The sequence below is a fragment of the Mus pahari genome, chromosome 7 (assembly GCF_900095145.1).
Source record: "Mus pahari chromosome 7, PAHARI_EIJ_v1.1, whole genome shotgun sequence".
In the NCBI taxonomy this organism is placed as follows: Eukaryota; Metazoa; Chordata; class Mammalia; order Rodentia; family Muridae; genus Mus; species Mus pahari.
The window spans coordinates 2,626,650-2,640,524 of NC_034596.1; the positions used below are offsets into that span (position 1 = coordinate 2,626,650).

The 13,875-nt window shown below is 48.3% G+C and overlaps 2 protein-coding genes across 2 annotated transcripts in view; one reads left to right on the plus strand and one right to left on the minus strand.

The window, feature by feature from the left end:
* Positions 1 to 543: 543 nt before the first annotated feature.
* Positions 544 to 2,579, minus strand: LOC110324641. Its single transcript, XM_021202311.2, has one exon. It carries the CDS (start codon positions 2,574 to 2,576, stop codon positions 2,118 to 2,120), a length of 459 nt encoding a protein of 152 aa, XP_021057970.2. The 5' UTR covers positions 2,577 to 2,579; the 3' UTR covers positions 544 to 2,117.
* The window catches only part of Kif3c (kinesin family member 3C), a 42,553-nt gene continuing 30,862 nt past the window's right edge, over positions 2,185 to 13,875 (plus strand). The window contains exon 1 of the mRNA XM_021201903.2: positions 2,185 to 4,556. Coding sequence (XP_021057562.1) covers positions 3,006 to 4,556 — 1,551 coding nt within the window. The 5' untranslated portion in view covers positions 2,185 to 3,005. The remainder of the gene's footprint in view (positions 4,557 to 13,875) is intronic.

Genomic DNA, 13,875 nt, shown 5'->3' on the forward strand with positions numbered 1-13,875 from the left:
CTGGAGAGATGGCTCAGTGGCTGGAGAGATGGCTCAGTGGCTGGAGAGATGGCTCAGTGGCTGGAGAGATGGCTCAGTGGGCAAGAGGATGCATTGCTTACAGAGGACGCTGGTTTGGTCCCCAGCACCCACATGGCAGGTCATAGCTATCTACAACCCGTTCCAGGGGATCCAACGTTCAATTCTGATCTCTGTGGGCACCAGGTACATACATGGGATACAAATATACATAATGTTGGCAAAACATTCAAATACATAAAATAAAATTCAAAAATCTCTGTGTAGCCCTATCTTAGAACTTGCTCTGTAGAACAGGCTGACCTTGAACTCAGAGATTCACTTGCTTCTGCCTCCCAAGAGTTAAGATTAAAGTCACCTTGCTAACATTTTTTTCCAATGAGGTCAATCTCTGGCTTAGAGAGACATCCATGTGCACATACATAAGCACACGTGTACACACCCACACACACCATACAGGATCTGGAATGCTAGGCCCAAGGTTTAATTTATATAAATTCCGTCTTTTTCTTTTTTTCTGCTATGGAAGCACCCAGTCAGAGAAAGCTTCTGGTTTTGTTTTTTAAAGATTTATCCAGGGGCTGGTGAGATGGCTTAGTGAGTAAGAACACTGACTGCTCTTTTGAAGGTCCTGAGTTCAAGTCCCAGCAACCACATGGTGGCTCACAACCACCCATAATGAGATCTGATGCCCTCTTCTGGTGTGTCTGAAGTCAGCTACAGTGTACTTATGTATAATAATATATAAATCTTTGGGCCAGAGCAAACAGGGACAGAGCGAGGAGCAAGGTTGACCAGAGCAAGCAGAGGTCCTAAAAATTCAACTCCCAACAACCACATGAAGGTTCACAACCATCTGTACATCTACAGTGTACTCACATACATAAAATAAATAAATCTTTAAAAAAAGTATCTACTTTTATGTATGTGAGTATACTGTAGCTGTCTTCAGAGGGCATCAAATCCCATTACAGATGATTGTGAGCCACCATGTGGTTGCTGGGAATTGAACTCAGGACCTTCAGAAGAGCAGTCAGTGCTCTTAACCGCTGAGCCATCTCTCCAGCCCAAGAGTTCCTGATTTAATTTGCTTCTCTGTTGCTATAATAAAACACTGCCCGCCAAGAGTAACTTGGGGAGGAGAGGGTTTATTTGCCCTGCAGGGTTCAGTGTCAGGACCTCAAGGCAGGAGCTTGAAGTAGCAATCATGGAGAGACATTATTTACTGGCTGGCTTCCAGACTCGCAATCTGCTATCTTTCTTATACAACCCATTACTACCTACCCAGGGGATTACCTCCCACAGTGGGCTGGGCTCTCTCCTCCATCAATTAGCTATCAAGAATATACCCCACAGACCAATCAGATGCAGGCAATTCCTCAGTTGAGATTTCCTTTTCCCAGACATCTCTCGTTTGTGTTGACAAAAATTAACCAGCACAGCTTCACAGATGACGAAATGCTTGTGCTGCCCAAGTGGCAGAACAGTAGAGGAAGAACTGTAATCTCTGGGCAAAGGCACAAGGGTGCAACTGTCAGTCCTGTTACAGCCTGTGGGCTCCTTAAGGAGGGTTCAGCTCCTAGAATAGTCCCGGGGCTCCGCGTGAGCTAGAAAAGTGTGTTGGCATGGTTTTTAGGAGTATAGACTGGATCAGAGTAGTGGAGGTAGGCTGATGGATCAGAAGGTGGACAGGCCTTCAAGGGATACGGAAGGTCATGAAGAAGTGGTTGGAGCCAGAGGCCATGTACAGACACAAGAGGTGGAATCAGTTAACTGTGCTTCCCGCAGAGCGTTAAAAGGAAGGCCAGGAGTAAACCAGACTAGGGAGAGAAAACACAGAGCCCAATAATGTTTAGGAGTTTAAGCTCTAGGAGGCCTGGTGACACCCTGAGAAATGGAGGACAGTGACATGTCCCCATCTGCAAGCAAAATGGCTGGAGCAGTGAGAAACCGAGAATGGCGGTTGCCGAGAAAACACGCGTGGGTGGTGCAGCCTCAGCAGACACACTCAGGGGTTGCATGTGGGAGGAGGGGCTCCCAGACTTGAGGACTGGAGAAAGCTTTAGCAACCTGACAGAACCCGGTTAACAAAGGAAGGACTACATCTCCCAGCATGCTCGGGTTCGGTGGGGTGACGGCTGGCGGTGGCGGCGCCGCATCCGACTGGTGGGCGCGGGACCTGGGTGGGCACCGGAGCCTGTCATCCCTGAGGGGTCGGCGGGGTGCGGGCGGCGATGCACCGCTGTCCCTCGCCCAAGGGCCGCGCCGGGCTCTTGTTCCCCGCCCCGCGGCCCCGCCCCTTGCCCCACCCCAGACGGGAGACCTAACCCGGGCCGCAGCGCAGCGGCCGCAGCAACATCACTCTTGCCGCCGCTGCTCCGCCCCATCCCCTTCTGTTTTTCTCTCATTCTCTGGTGGCGGCGGAGGGGAAGGCGAAGGAGAGGCAGCAGCAGCCAGCCTTGGCTGCAATGAATGATTCTCCAGCCGGAGGGGAGGACTCCAGGTGAGCCTCTGACCTCGGGAGGGCCGGGATCCTCCGGGCCGCCCAGGACTCGCATCCTCCGACATGGATCCCTAGGGGAAGGGGAAAAGGAGGAGGAAAAGACAGCTCTGCCGCCCACCCCCATCTCATTTTCCTCTTCCTTTATCTCATTGTTGCCGAAGCTGTTTACCGTAGCGCTCCCTCTTGCTCCAGCATGGGGTGGGTTCCAGGCAATGTCCTTCAGCAGGAGCAGCTTGCGCGGTTGCCTCGGGATTCTGCCTAATTCTACCTCTCCAGCCTGTGCACAGAAAGCCGTGGAGAACTGTGGAGGCCTGGACTGCAGCAGTCTCGGGCCAACTCCCTGCATCCCCACCCTGGTAGGCTGCATGCGGATTGAAGAGCGGTGCCTGAGGGCTGGGCCAGCCCGACTGATTCAGACCTAGGAGTAGGGCAGGAGGACCGCCCAGGCTGCAGAGCGGCCCACCTGGAAGGACAGAGGTGCAAGATGGCCAGTAAGACCAAGGCCAGCGAGGCCCTGAAGGTGGTGGCCCGGTGCCGCCCCCTCAGTAGGAAGGAGGAGGCTGCTGGTCATGAGCAGATTCTGACCATGGACGTGAAACTGGGCCAGGTGACTCTGCGAAACCCCCGCGCGGCACCCGGGGAGCTACCCAAGACCTTCACTTTCGATGCTGTGTATGATGCTAGCTCCAAGCAGGCCGACCTGTATGACGAAACGGTGAGGCCCCTGATAGACTCGGTGCTTCAGGGTTTTAATGGCACCGTATTTGCCTATGGCCAGACTGGCACTGGCAAGACCTACACCATGCAGGGGACCTGGGTGGAGCCAGAGCTCCGCGGGGTTATCCCGAATGCCTTTGAGCACATCTTCACCCACATCTCCCGCTCCCAGAACCAGCAGTACCTGGTTCGTGCCTCCTACTTGGAGATCTACCAGGAGGAGATCCGAGACCTGCTATCCAAGGAGCCAGGCAAGAGGCTAGAGCTGAAGGAGAATCCTGAAACAGGGGTCTACATCAAGGACCTCTCTTCCTTTGTCACCAAGAATGTCAAGGAGATTGAGCATGTGATGAACCTGGGGAACCAAGCACGGGCTGTGGGCAGCACCCACATGAATGAGGTCAGCTCTCGGTCCCATGCCATCTTTGTTATCACAGTGGAGTGCAGTGAGCGTGGCTCTGATGGCCAGGACCATATCCGAGTAGGCAAGCTCAACCTGGTAGACCTGGCCGGCAGTGAGAGGCAGAACAAGGCGGGTCCCAACGCAGCTGGAGGGCCAGCCACACAGCCAACAGCTGGTGGTGGGAGTGGAGGTGGCAGCGCTAGTGGTGCTGCCAGCAGCGGAGAGAGGCCTAAGGAAGCTTCTAAAATCAATCTCTCTCTGTCTGCCCTGGGCAATGTAATTGCTGCTCTGGCTGGCAACAGGAGCACCCACATTCCCTACCGGGACTCCAAGTTGACCCGGCTGCTCCAAGACTCACTGGGGGGCAATGCCAAGACCATCATGGTGGCCACACTGGGTCCAGCTTCTCACAGCTACGACGAGAGCCTCTCTACCCTGCGCTTTGCCAACCGAGCCAAGAACATCAAGAACAAACCGCGGGTGAACGAGGACCCCAAGGACACGCTGCTGAGGGAATTCCAGGAAGAGATTGCTCGCTTGAAGGCCCAACTGGAGAAGAAGGGGATGCTGGGCAAGCGACCTCGGAGAAAGAGCAGTCGTAGAAAGAAGGCGGTGTCTGCCCCGGCCGGCTATCCAGAGGGGTCGGTGATTGAGGCCTGGGTGGCCGAAGAGGAAGACGATAACAACAACAATCACCGCCCACCCCAGCCCATCCTGGAGGCAGCTTTGGAGAAGAACATGGAGAATTACCTGCAGGAACAGAAGGAGCGGCTGGAGGAGGAGAAGGCCGCCATCCAGGATGACCGCAGCCTTGTGAGTGAGGAGAAACAGAAGCTTCTAGAAGAGAAGGAGAAGATGCTGGAGGATCTGCGGCGGGAGCAGCAGGCCACAGAGCTGCTTGCAGCCAAGTACAAGGTAAGGTCCCCAGACGATGGGAGGTGTCCCTACAAAGACTTTGATTGGTAGGCTTTCATTTGAGGGTCTGTAAGTTGGCCTGAGTGGGATATCCCACCTCAGGACCACACACTGATGACTGCCCCACAGCAGCACTTAAATGCATGCATCCACACCAAGCAAAGTGGGGAGCTGTCTTGGACCAGTGGACTCCAGATGCTCTGACCACCTCTGCCACTGTCTACCTCTGCAAATGGCCCCAGGATTGGCCAGGTTTATGAGAAGCCATGCAGGACCCTTCTCTTGTGAGTGTGGCTTCTCACTTCTGCATGGCCTCCTCTCCTGATACTTTTTCTTCTCTCTGCAGTGTCTTTGGGCCTCATATCATATTAACAGTATCTGACATTTGATAGCACTTTACAGTTTACAAAGTACCCCATTTTTATATCATCTTGTCTCATCTTCATAGGAGCCATTCCAAAAAGTGGCTTTTAAAGCCTCGTCTTACTGTTGAGGACTTAAGGCTCAGAAAGTGCCAGAACCAAGGTTTCATTCTTCAGAGTAGTTGGTTTGAGATGCTACTTGCAGACTTCATGCTTTCAGTCTTCAGTAGCAAGGCCAGAGAATCCTGCTTCCTATGGAAATGGCCCAGTGGATGACAGTGCCAGGCCTACCCCTTGGTGTCATTAATAAGGAGACTCAGAGTGTCATATAGGAGGTAGGATGGAGAGAGAAGTGGGCGAAATCCCAGAGACCTGGTCTAGGCCTCTTGGGCTCAGGCCCATCGACTGGCTGTGGATTTCCCTTTTTTTTCCTACCTTCATTTCCCTTTTTATAAGTAGGATTTTAGCCAGGGGTTCTACCAATCATCCGAGAAAAAAAAAAAAAAAGAAAAGAAAAGAAAAAGCAACTGGCCTACACACTGAAGCCTCTTGTCAATTATGGTTAATTCCTTATTGTCCTGAGAGACAACAGGGCTCTGCATCCTTCCAGAGCTGCCCACTTCCCAGAGAACCTCTGGCCCTGCGTGGAACTAAGTTACCGAGTCAATTATAGACCTGTTAAATTTCTTCCTCCCCTCCCCGATTTTTCTTCTTCTTTGTAAATGGAATCTTGGGTCTAGTCTAGGCTGGCCTAGAACTCTCTATTGAGGATGACCTTGAAGTAATTATCTTGCTGCCTCCCATCTGCTGATTGCGAGGATTACTGGCAAGTACCACCACCAAGCTAGGCTTTATGCACTGTTGGAGATCAACACCCCTCCCCACCTTGAGTTTAGTGCATTCTAATCACTCTACCAACTGAGCTCCATCCCCAGCTGCCTGTTAAATTTCAGTGCTGCAGATGTCACAACCCAGTGTTCCAGGCATTTCCGGCTCCCTGGAGCCTTCCACACTGGGATTGTAGGAAAAATATGAAGACCCGTTAACTCGCTGGGAAGATGAAACATTTCTTATTTATTCAAAGGAGTGTGGGCTAGGAATGGGGAGGCCCAGCCCACAGCCAGTGGAAGAGTGACAGCTGGATCTCTGTGCATTGTCTCTGTACTGGGAATGTGCTGCTGCACCGGGGGCTGGGGCCTGGAGTGTTTAATATTTAATTCACTCATGGAGAAGCTCTACCAGGGTTATACTGAACTGCCTCCTCAGAGGGTCTGGTACCGGGGAGATGCAAGATGCTAAAGGCAAGGCTGTTAGTCTAGTCCTGTCTAGCAGGGAGAGAATCTAACATGCAGCCTGCTGTTATTGACTGGAAAATCCCATCTGGTCCATCAGTCATTGCTCTCTCCTCTAAGACATCCCTTACCCTGTTAAGCTGGGAGGCTGTAGAGGTAATACAGGCTGAGAAAGGGAGAAAGTGGATACTTTAAATGTTCTTATAGGGAACTGACTGGCATTTTTCCATAAGGTGTTTGCATCTAAGGCAATGCACGGACACAGGTAATAAGACAGTCAAGAAATCAGGGAAGAATCATGCATAGTAGCATGCATCTGGAATCCCAGCCGCCCGGAAGACTGAGGCAGAATAGTTCAAGCCTAGGAGTTGAGACCAGCCTGGGCAACATGATGAGATCCTATTTCGAAAATAAACTCACAAGCAAACCAGCCAATCAATTGATCAAAATAAAGATTGGGGTGGCCAGAACTAGAATCCCTGTACTACAGGTATAGTCCATACAATATTACAATCTTCTTGGTAGTGCAATTTTATTTCTTATTAGTGTATATCTGTTATATACAGTGAGTTTCATCATGACACTTTTATGTGTGTATTTAATGTATTTTTATTATACTTGCTTCCTATACCCTCTCTTGTTCCCTTCCTACTTCCACTGATTTCCTTACTCTTTCTTCTTTGTGTGTGTGTGCATGTGTGCGTGTGCGTGTGTGTGTGTGCGTGTGTGTGTGTGTGCTCAAGTGTTCCAGTGAATTTCATTAAGTTTGCTTACAAGTGCACTAACACCTTACCAGTAGTACCTAGACTACAGTGGGGCAGGGGTCTGCCACCTCCAGCAACCATTAACTACATGAAAATAATTTTTAAGGGTGTATTTATTTTATGTGTATGTGTGTCCCTGACTGATGTGCATCATGTATGTGCAGGAGCCTGCAGAGAGCAGTCAAAAGAGGGCATCAGATCTCCTAGAACTTGAGTTGCAGGAAATTGTGAGGTATCATGTGGGTGCTGAGAATTGAACCGGAACACCCTGGAAATCAGTAAGCACTCTAAACCAGGAAACCGTCCACCCAGCTCCAGTAATTTGTCTTTATGTAACACTGTACCATCCTTTTTATTTTTTTAATTATTTTTAACTAGGGTTTCTCTGTGTAGCCCGGGCTGTCCTGGAACTATGTAGACCAGGATGGCTTTGAACTCACAGAGATCCACCTGCCTCTGCCCTCCCAATGCAGGGATTAAAGTGTGCACTACCAATACCTAGTTACACTATAACGTCTTAATCCTATTCCTCCAACAACCAGAAGTTACCTGCATGTACTGGCTAATTTTGTGTCAACTTGATATAGGCTGGAGTTATCACAGAGAAAGGAGCTTTAGTTGGGGAAATGCCTCATGAGATCCAGCTGTAAGGCATTTTCTCAATTAGTCAAGGGGGGAGGGCCCCTTGTGGATGGTGCCATCTCTGGGCTGGTAGTCTTGGTTCTATAAGAGAGCAGGCTGAGCAAGCCAGTGAAGGCAAGCCAGTAAAGAACATCCCTCCATGGCCTCTGCATCAGCTCCTGCTTTCTGACCTGCTTGAATTCCAGTCCTGCATCCTTTGGTGATCAACAGCAGTATGGAAATGTAAGCCAAATAAACCCTTTCCTCCCCAACTTGTTTCTTGGTCATGATGTTTGTGCAGGAATAGAAACCCTGACTAAGACACTGCATCATTTTAAATTTGCAGCTATGGAAACCAAGGCTGGGAGATGTTGGCTGGTCTATGAATCTGGTTAAGTGGCAGAAGTCAGTTTTAGAATTCAGGTCTTCTGATGTCCCCATCAGAAGTCCTGTGTTCTTTTTAGATCACCTAAGGTTTCTCCATGTTTGCTTCCTGTGCGACTCCGGGCAAAGGCTTTTGCCTCTCTGAGCCTTGGGTTCCGTCCTCTGATGAGAAACAGAAGCTTGACACAGATCCCTGGGGAGTGGGTGAGATGGCCATTAAGTACTGGCTGTGAGATAGATAGAAGCTGAGGGGGAAGAGCAGCCTGGGAAATTGCAGGAGAGGAATGAGTCCATATCCTGTGATTTCTGAAGCAGCCACCCAGGATAACCAGCAGGGATCCAGGCCAGAATGGAACCCAGGCAGAGGACCCAACCTTCCTGTGCTGCCCCTAGGGTACAACCTGTTTGAGCAGTGCACGGGTTCTGAGATGGCAGAAACATTTTGACAGCTCCTTAGGGAGCCACAGGATAGCGATACACAATCCTGTCCTGCCTCTTTCCCAGGGTTGCACAGGAGATGAAATGAGATCCTTAGCGTGTGGGCATTTAAAATAGGGTGAAAACATTGAAAGGAATGGAGGGCATTAGCAGCCAAGCAGGGTGCCTTCTGGCTGCCAAGCTGGGGTCTGACTGACACTTTTGTTGTTCGTTAACTCTTTCTTTACCCTGCCTTTCTAAGAGCTTTGTCCCAACCCTGCAGAGCCTGGCGGGGAAGGTTTTGGAGACCTCAGGAGCCTGGGGGTTTTCTGTCTCTGTGTGCAGTTAACTCTTGCCTACTTTCTGAGTTGAGCCTCAGCTGCACTTCTCACTTCCTGCCCCTGCCATTCCTTTCTTCCAGTTCTTACCATCCCCGAGGCCAGCTCAGTGTGGCTGAGTCGACCCAGTGCCCTCATTCCCTGTGACTGACTCATCTTCTGTCTGTCTTGTCTGCTTTCCCTGCCTGCCACCCCCAAAGTTCTCTTTGTTCTCCTCTCCATGTGCACAAGCACTGTGCCTGTCTCTTCTAAATCTTTTTTTTTTTTTTTTTAAATCTCTTTGGCTTTTACCACATTTGCTGTAAGGTTCAGAATAGGTATACAGACATGTGAGGCTTTGGTGGTGACTGGTGTCCTGTCTAGCATTAATCATTAGCTACATACTTAGGTCATATCCCCAGGGAGCTGAGGGACTCGATAGCAATCTCATCCTATGAAGTAGGAGGAATAAATAACATTACAGATGCACAGTGCACTACAAGTGCAGAGTGAAGACTCAGCTCTCTGAGACTGCACGCACACTGGTGGCACACACACTCGTGGCACGCGCACTGGTGTATACTTGTAGACTGGGAGGAGAAAGGCTCTCTCAGATTTAACTTTTTTTGAGAGGTTGATATTCTACAAAATGTGATTCTCGTTGGGTAGAAAGGAAGCTGTTTGGGGGAGGCGGGTAGGACACAAAACCCAGGCTGAAGCGGGAGCAGGGCAGATGCGGCATTGGGGTGACTCTGGGTGAAGCAGGTCTGCAGAGCGAGTGAGGAGCGGGGACTATGGCTGGAGCCCAGCTCTCTCTCTGTGGTGGGTTTCAAAAAAGAACCCTCAGAAACAGCCACCGAAGCCAGAGGGGTGAGATCACTCTGGGGAGGACAAACTGAACTAAATATTCATTGTCCCCTTTGTGGGTTCCTCTTCTTCCTCCTATGTTGGAGTATGAGCATTATCCACTTATGGTGTTGGCAGACAGGAAGTTTCAACTCAAGCATTAACAATCTCAGCAATAATAATGAGGTTTACTAAGATCTACTTTGCTAAATCATATGCAGATATGCAAATGAGGTCATTTGTTCTACCCATGCACTAGCAGCTTCCAGGAAATGCTTGGTTGTTACTGCTTCCATTTTATTTATTTTTTCTTGCGAGGCACCAGGATTGAAAGCAGGGCTTTAGCTACACCAGGTCAGCCTTGTACCACTGAGCTACCTTCCTAACACGATTTTAATTCTAATTCGGTTTCCTTTATACTGTGCTGTGGATTGAACCCAGCACCTTGCTCATTTATACAAGACAAGCAATCGGCCACTGAGCAATATTCCACCACATAGCACAGATAATCTTTTAAAATTATTATTATTATTATTTTGGTTGGTTTGAGAGCTTTTGCTGTGTGGTACTGGCTGATCTGGAACTTGTTAAGTAATCAGATTGTCCTTGACCTCAAAGAGATCAGCTTGCTTTTGCTTCTCAAATGCAGGAACTAAAGCTGTACACCACATACCTATCAAAGCTATTTCTTTATTTAATTTAATTTGCTATTTTGTAGGGAGATTTGTGTGTGTGTGTGTGTGCATGGCTGTACACCACATGCATGCACTACACTGGCAGTTAGAAGAGGGCGTTGAATACTTTGGAACTGGAATTATGGATGGTTGTAAGCTACCATATGGGAATCAAACCTGGGTCCTCTGCAAGAACAAGTGCTCTTAACTGCTGCACCATCTCTCCAGCCCTGCAAACTATTATTATTATAAACTATTATTAGTATTAGTATTAGTATTAGTATTAGTATTAGTATTAGTATTAGTATTAGTATTAGAGGGTCTTGCTGTGTTGTTTAGGCTAGTCTCCAAATCCCAAAGCTCTTCTTTCAATGTCCTGAATGCTGGGACTGTAAGCATGAACCACCATGCCTGGTTTTAAGAGCTGCTTGACAGAATCCACTTGCTTTAAGCATGAGTGTGGGCTGGGGATGTAGCTTAGTTGATAGAGTGCTTACTTACATAGCAAGCCAGAAACTGTGGATCCAGTACCCAGCACTTACCAGGCGTGGTGGCAAAAGTTTATTAATCCCAGCACTCAAAGGTAGGAAAGTCAGGAGGATCAAGGGTCAAGGTCATCCTTGGCTACAGAGCAAATTGGAAGCCAGCCTGTGCTACATGAGGCCCACTTTCAAAACAAACAACATATTGGGTGGCATTGGTGGTGATGGTTTATTTATTTATTTATTTATTTATTTATTTATTTATTTATTATATGTAAGTACACTGTAGCTGTCTTCAGACTCACCAGAAGAGGGCGTCAGATCTTGTTATGGATGGTTATGAGCCACCATGTGGTTGCTGGGATTTGAACTCCGGACCTTTGGAAGAGCAGTCGGGTGCTCTTACCCACTGAGCCATCTCACCAGCCCCGGTGGTGATGGTTTTATGGGTTTATATTTACCTCCAAATTCAGATTTGAATGCACTAAATATGTGCAGCATTAGTTTGTGTTAATCATTCTTTGATACAGTAATAAGTTCTATCTGGAAGTGGAGCTCAGTGGTAAAATACTTGCTTAATTTGTCAAGATCCAAATACAGCTGGACATCACCCTTAAAACTTGCCTAATAACCTTGACAGTGTCTTCATTCCAAAAGCTGATCTGGTTTCAAACGCCTGTTCTCAAGGACATAAGCCCCATGCAGGCAGTAGGAAATGGGCCTGGTCATCAGAGCTCTGTGTGTACCGATGCCATCCCAGTTGAGTCTTCTACTGTCAGACCCTTGACAAAAGCTTGGTGGTAACACATGGCCCGTGTTCCAGGCTGGGTCTAACATATAAGTCAGTGCGTATAGCCTCTTCTTGTTGGTGGGCGGCTATCAGTATTCCTGCGTCCCTTCTAATCCCTGGTGAGTGTGGTCAGTTCACAGAAGAGTTCTGTGCCCAGAGCATTTTGTAAGGTAAAAATCTGACTGGAGGAAGCCAAGGAGGAGGTGTGGTGGCACCAGCACTTGGAAGGTAGAGGCAGGAGGACACTGGCTATGACCCTTTCCCAGAATCCAAGAGCATATGGTTTAATGGCAGAGCTTTGCCTAGCTGATACGAGGTTCTGAGATTGATTTAAAGATCTGAAAAATGACATTTTTTTTTTTTTTTGACATAGGGTCAGACTGTAAATGTAGCCAAGGATGACCTTGAATTTCTAATCCTCTTGCCTCTGCATTCTTAGCGCTGGGCTCTCAGGCTTGCAGTCATCTGTAGTTTATGTGGAACCCAGGGCTTTATGCATGCCTGTGAGCACTCTACAAGCTGAGCTACCTCCCCAGTAGCTTGGTTTGTTTCTTTGGTTGGTTTTTGAGACAGGATTGTTGTAACGTAAGCTAGCCTTGAACATTTGATCGTCTTGCCTTCGTATCCCAGGTATGTACCATCATGGCTGACAATACATTTAAAGAAATGATTTGACCATTGGGAAATAGATGTGAGTCATTAATTTCCATTTGCGATTTGGGCTTCAGGCTCTGGTTAGTTCAGGTCTCTCAGCTCCGCGCTGGCGGGAGGAATGGGTGAGCATTGTGCCATTGGTCCTTCCAGCCTCCGGAAACAGGAGATTGGATGAAGTGGCTGTGATAATGTTCCCATTGTGTTCTGAGGACCCAGAGTGAACTCTCGGAATTCAGATCAAGAAAGGCACTTTGCTCTTGACGCGGTCATGCCAGCCACTGTGCCTGGCTCTGGGCACTTCTTTTGTAGTTGCAGAATTGCGTGGCATGTCTAAGTGGATAGAAGAATGTCTCTCCTTAGTAACTGCTGTGTGGGCATGGAAGACCAACCTCCATGCTCAGAGCCCGTATACCATCTGCATTCTAGGGTTAGAATCTAGAATTTTTGCTTACGTTTTCATTTGGTTTGGTTTGGTTATTTTATTTTATTTATTTTAGTGGAGACAGGTTCTCCACTAAAATAAGTAGAGCAGGCTGGCCTCAGGGGAGATCCGCCAGCCTCTGTCTCCTGGATGCTGGGGTTAAAGGCATGTGCCACCACATCCCACTGTGATTCACCTTTTGGTGCTGAGAATGAAACCAAGTCCTCATGCATGTAAGCCGTGCTCTGTCTTTTAGCCCTAACTCCATGACTAGAACTTTTAATATCCTGAGAAAGTCCTGGACATTAGCTCCCAGTCAAAATAAACAGTTACCATCCAATTGTCTTTTTCATCCCAGATTTCATTCATTTATTTGTTTGTTTTGGTGTTTGGAGATAAGGTTTCAAGTATCCCAGGCTGGTCTTAAACTGTATATAACTGAGGATGACCTTGAACTTCCAACCCTCCCGTCCTCATATCTAAAGTGTTGGGGTAGTATAAGAGTTCCACCTTGCCTGGCTTGGTTGGTTTGTTTGAGGCAGGGTTTCATGTTTCCTAACCCAGATACCCTGGAACTCACTATATAGTTGAGGCTAGCCTTGAACTTCTGACCCTTCTGCCTCCATTTTCAGAGTGCTAGCTCTTACATATTCCAAACAGTAGACCACCAGGGCTTGGGTTGGCTGTTTTTATTGCAGGAAGTAATTGTCATCCAGACTTTTTCCTTTCTTCATCTGGCTGGCAGGAAGACACTAAGGGCGATAGTAACAAGGAAGCTTTTTTCCCCCTGGTGTGATTAAGGGCAAACACTCTGATACATTCTTTATGTGTATTGATACATTTCAGCCCCACAGCAGCACTATGAAGCAGTGCTGTTCCAATTTCCACGTGACAGCTAGGATGCTGAAAGGTGTCACATGCCTTGGACATGGGCTGTGACTTCTTCCCCTCCACCATGCAACACGCCTGATCAAGTTTATGCCAGATCCCTGGCTCACAGGTCCCAATGGGGAGCTGCTGTCTCCTGGGATGCTTAACTCAGCAACCCCGCCCTTCCATATGATGCAAGCCCTCAGACCCTCTGTACTCAGGCCATTACCCCAAGTCATATAATCAAATCTTATCTTAAAATTTTCCCGCTATGGTGCCTCACTCCTTGTTTGTTTTTTCGTTTTTTTTTTTTTTTTTCTTTTTTGGTTTTTTTTTTTTCGAGACAGGGTTTCTCTGTATAGCCCTGGCTGTCCTGGAACTCACTTTGTAGACCAGGCTGGCCTTGAACTCAGAAATCCGCCTGC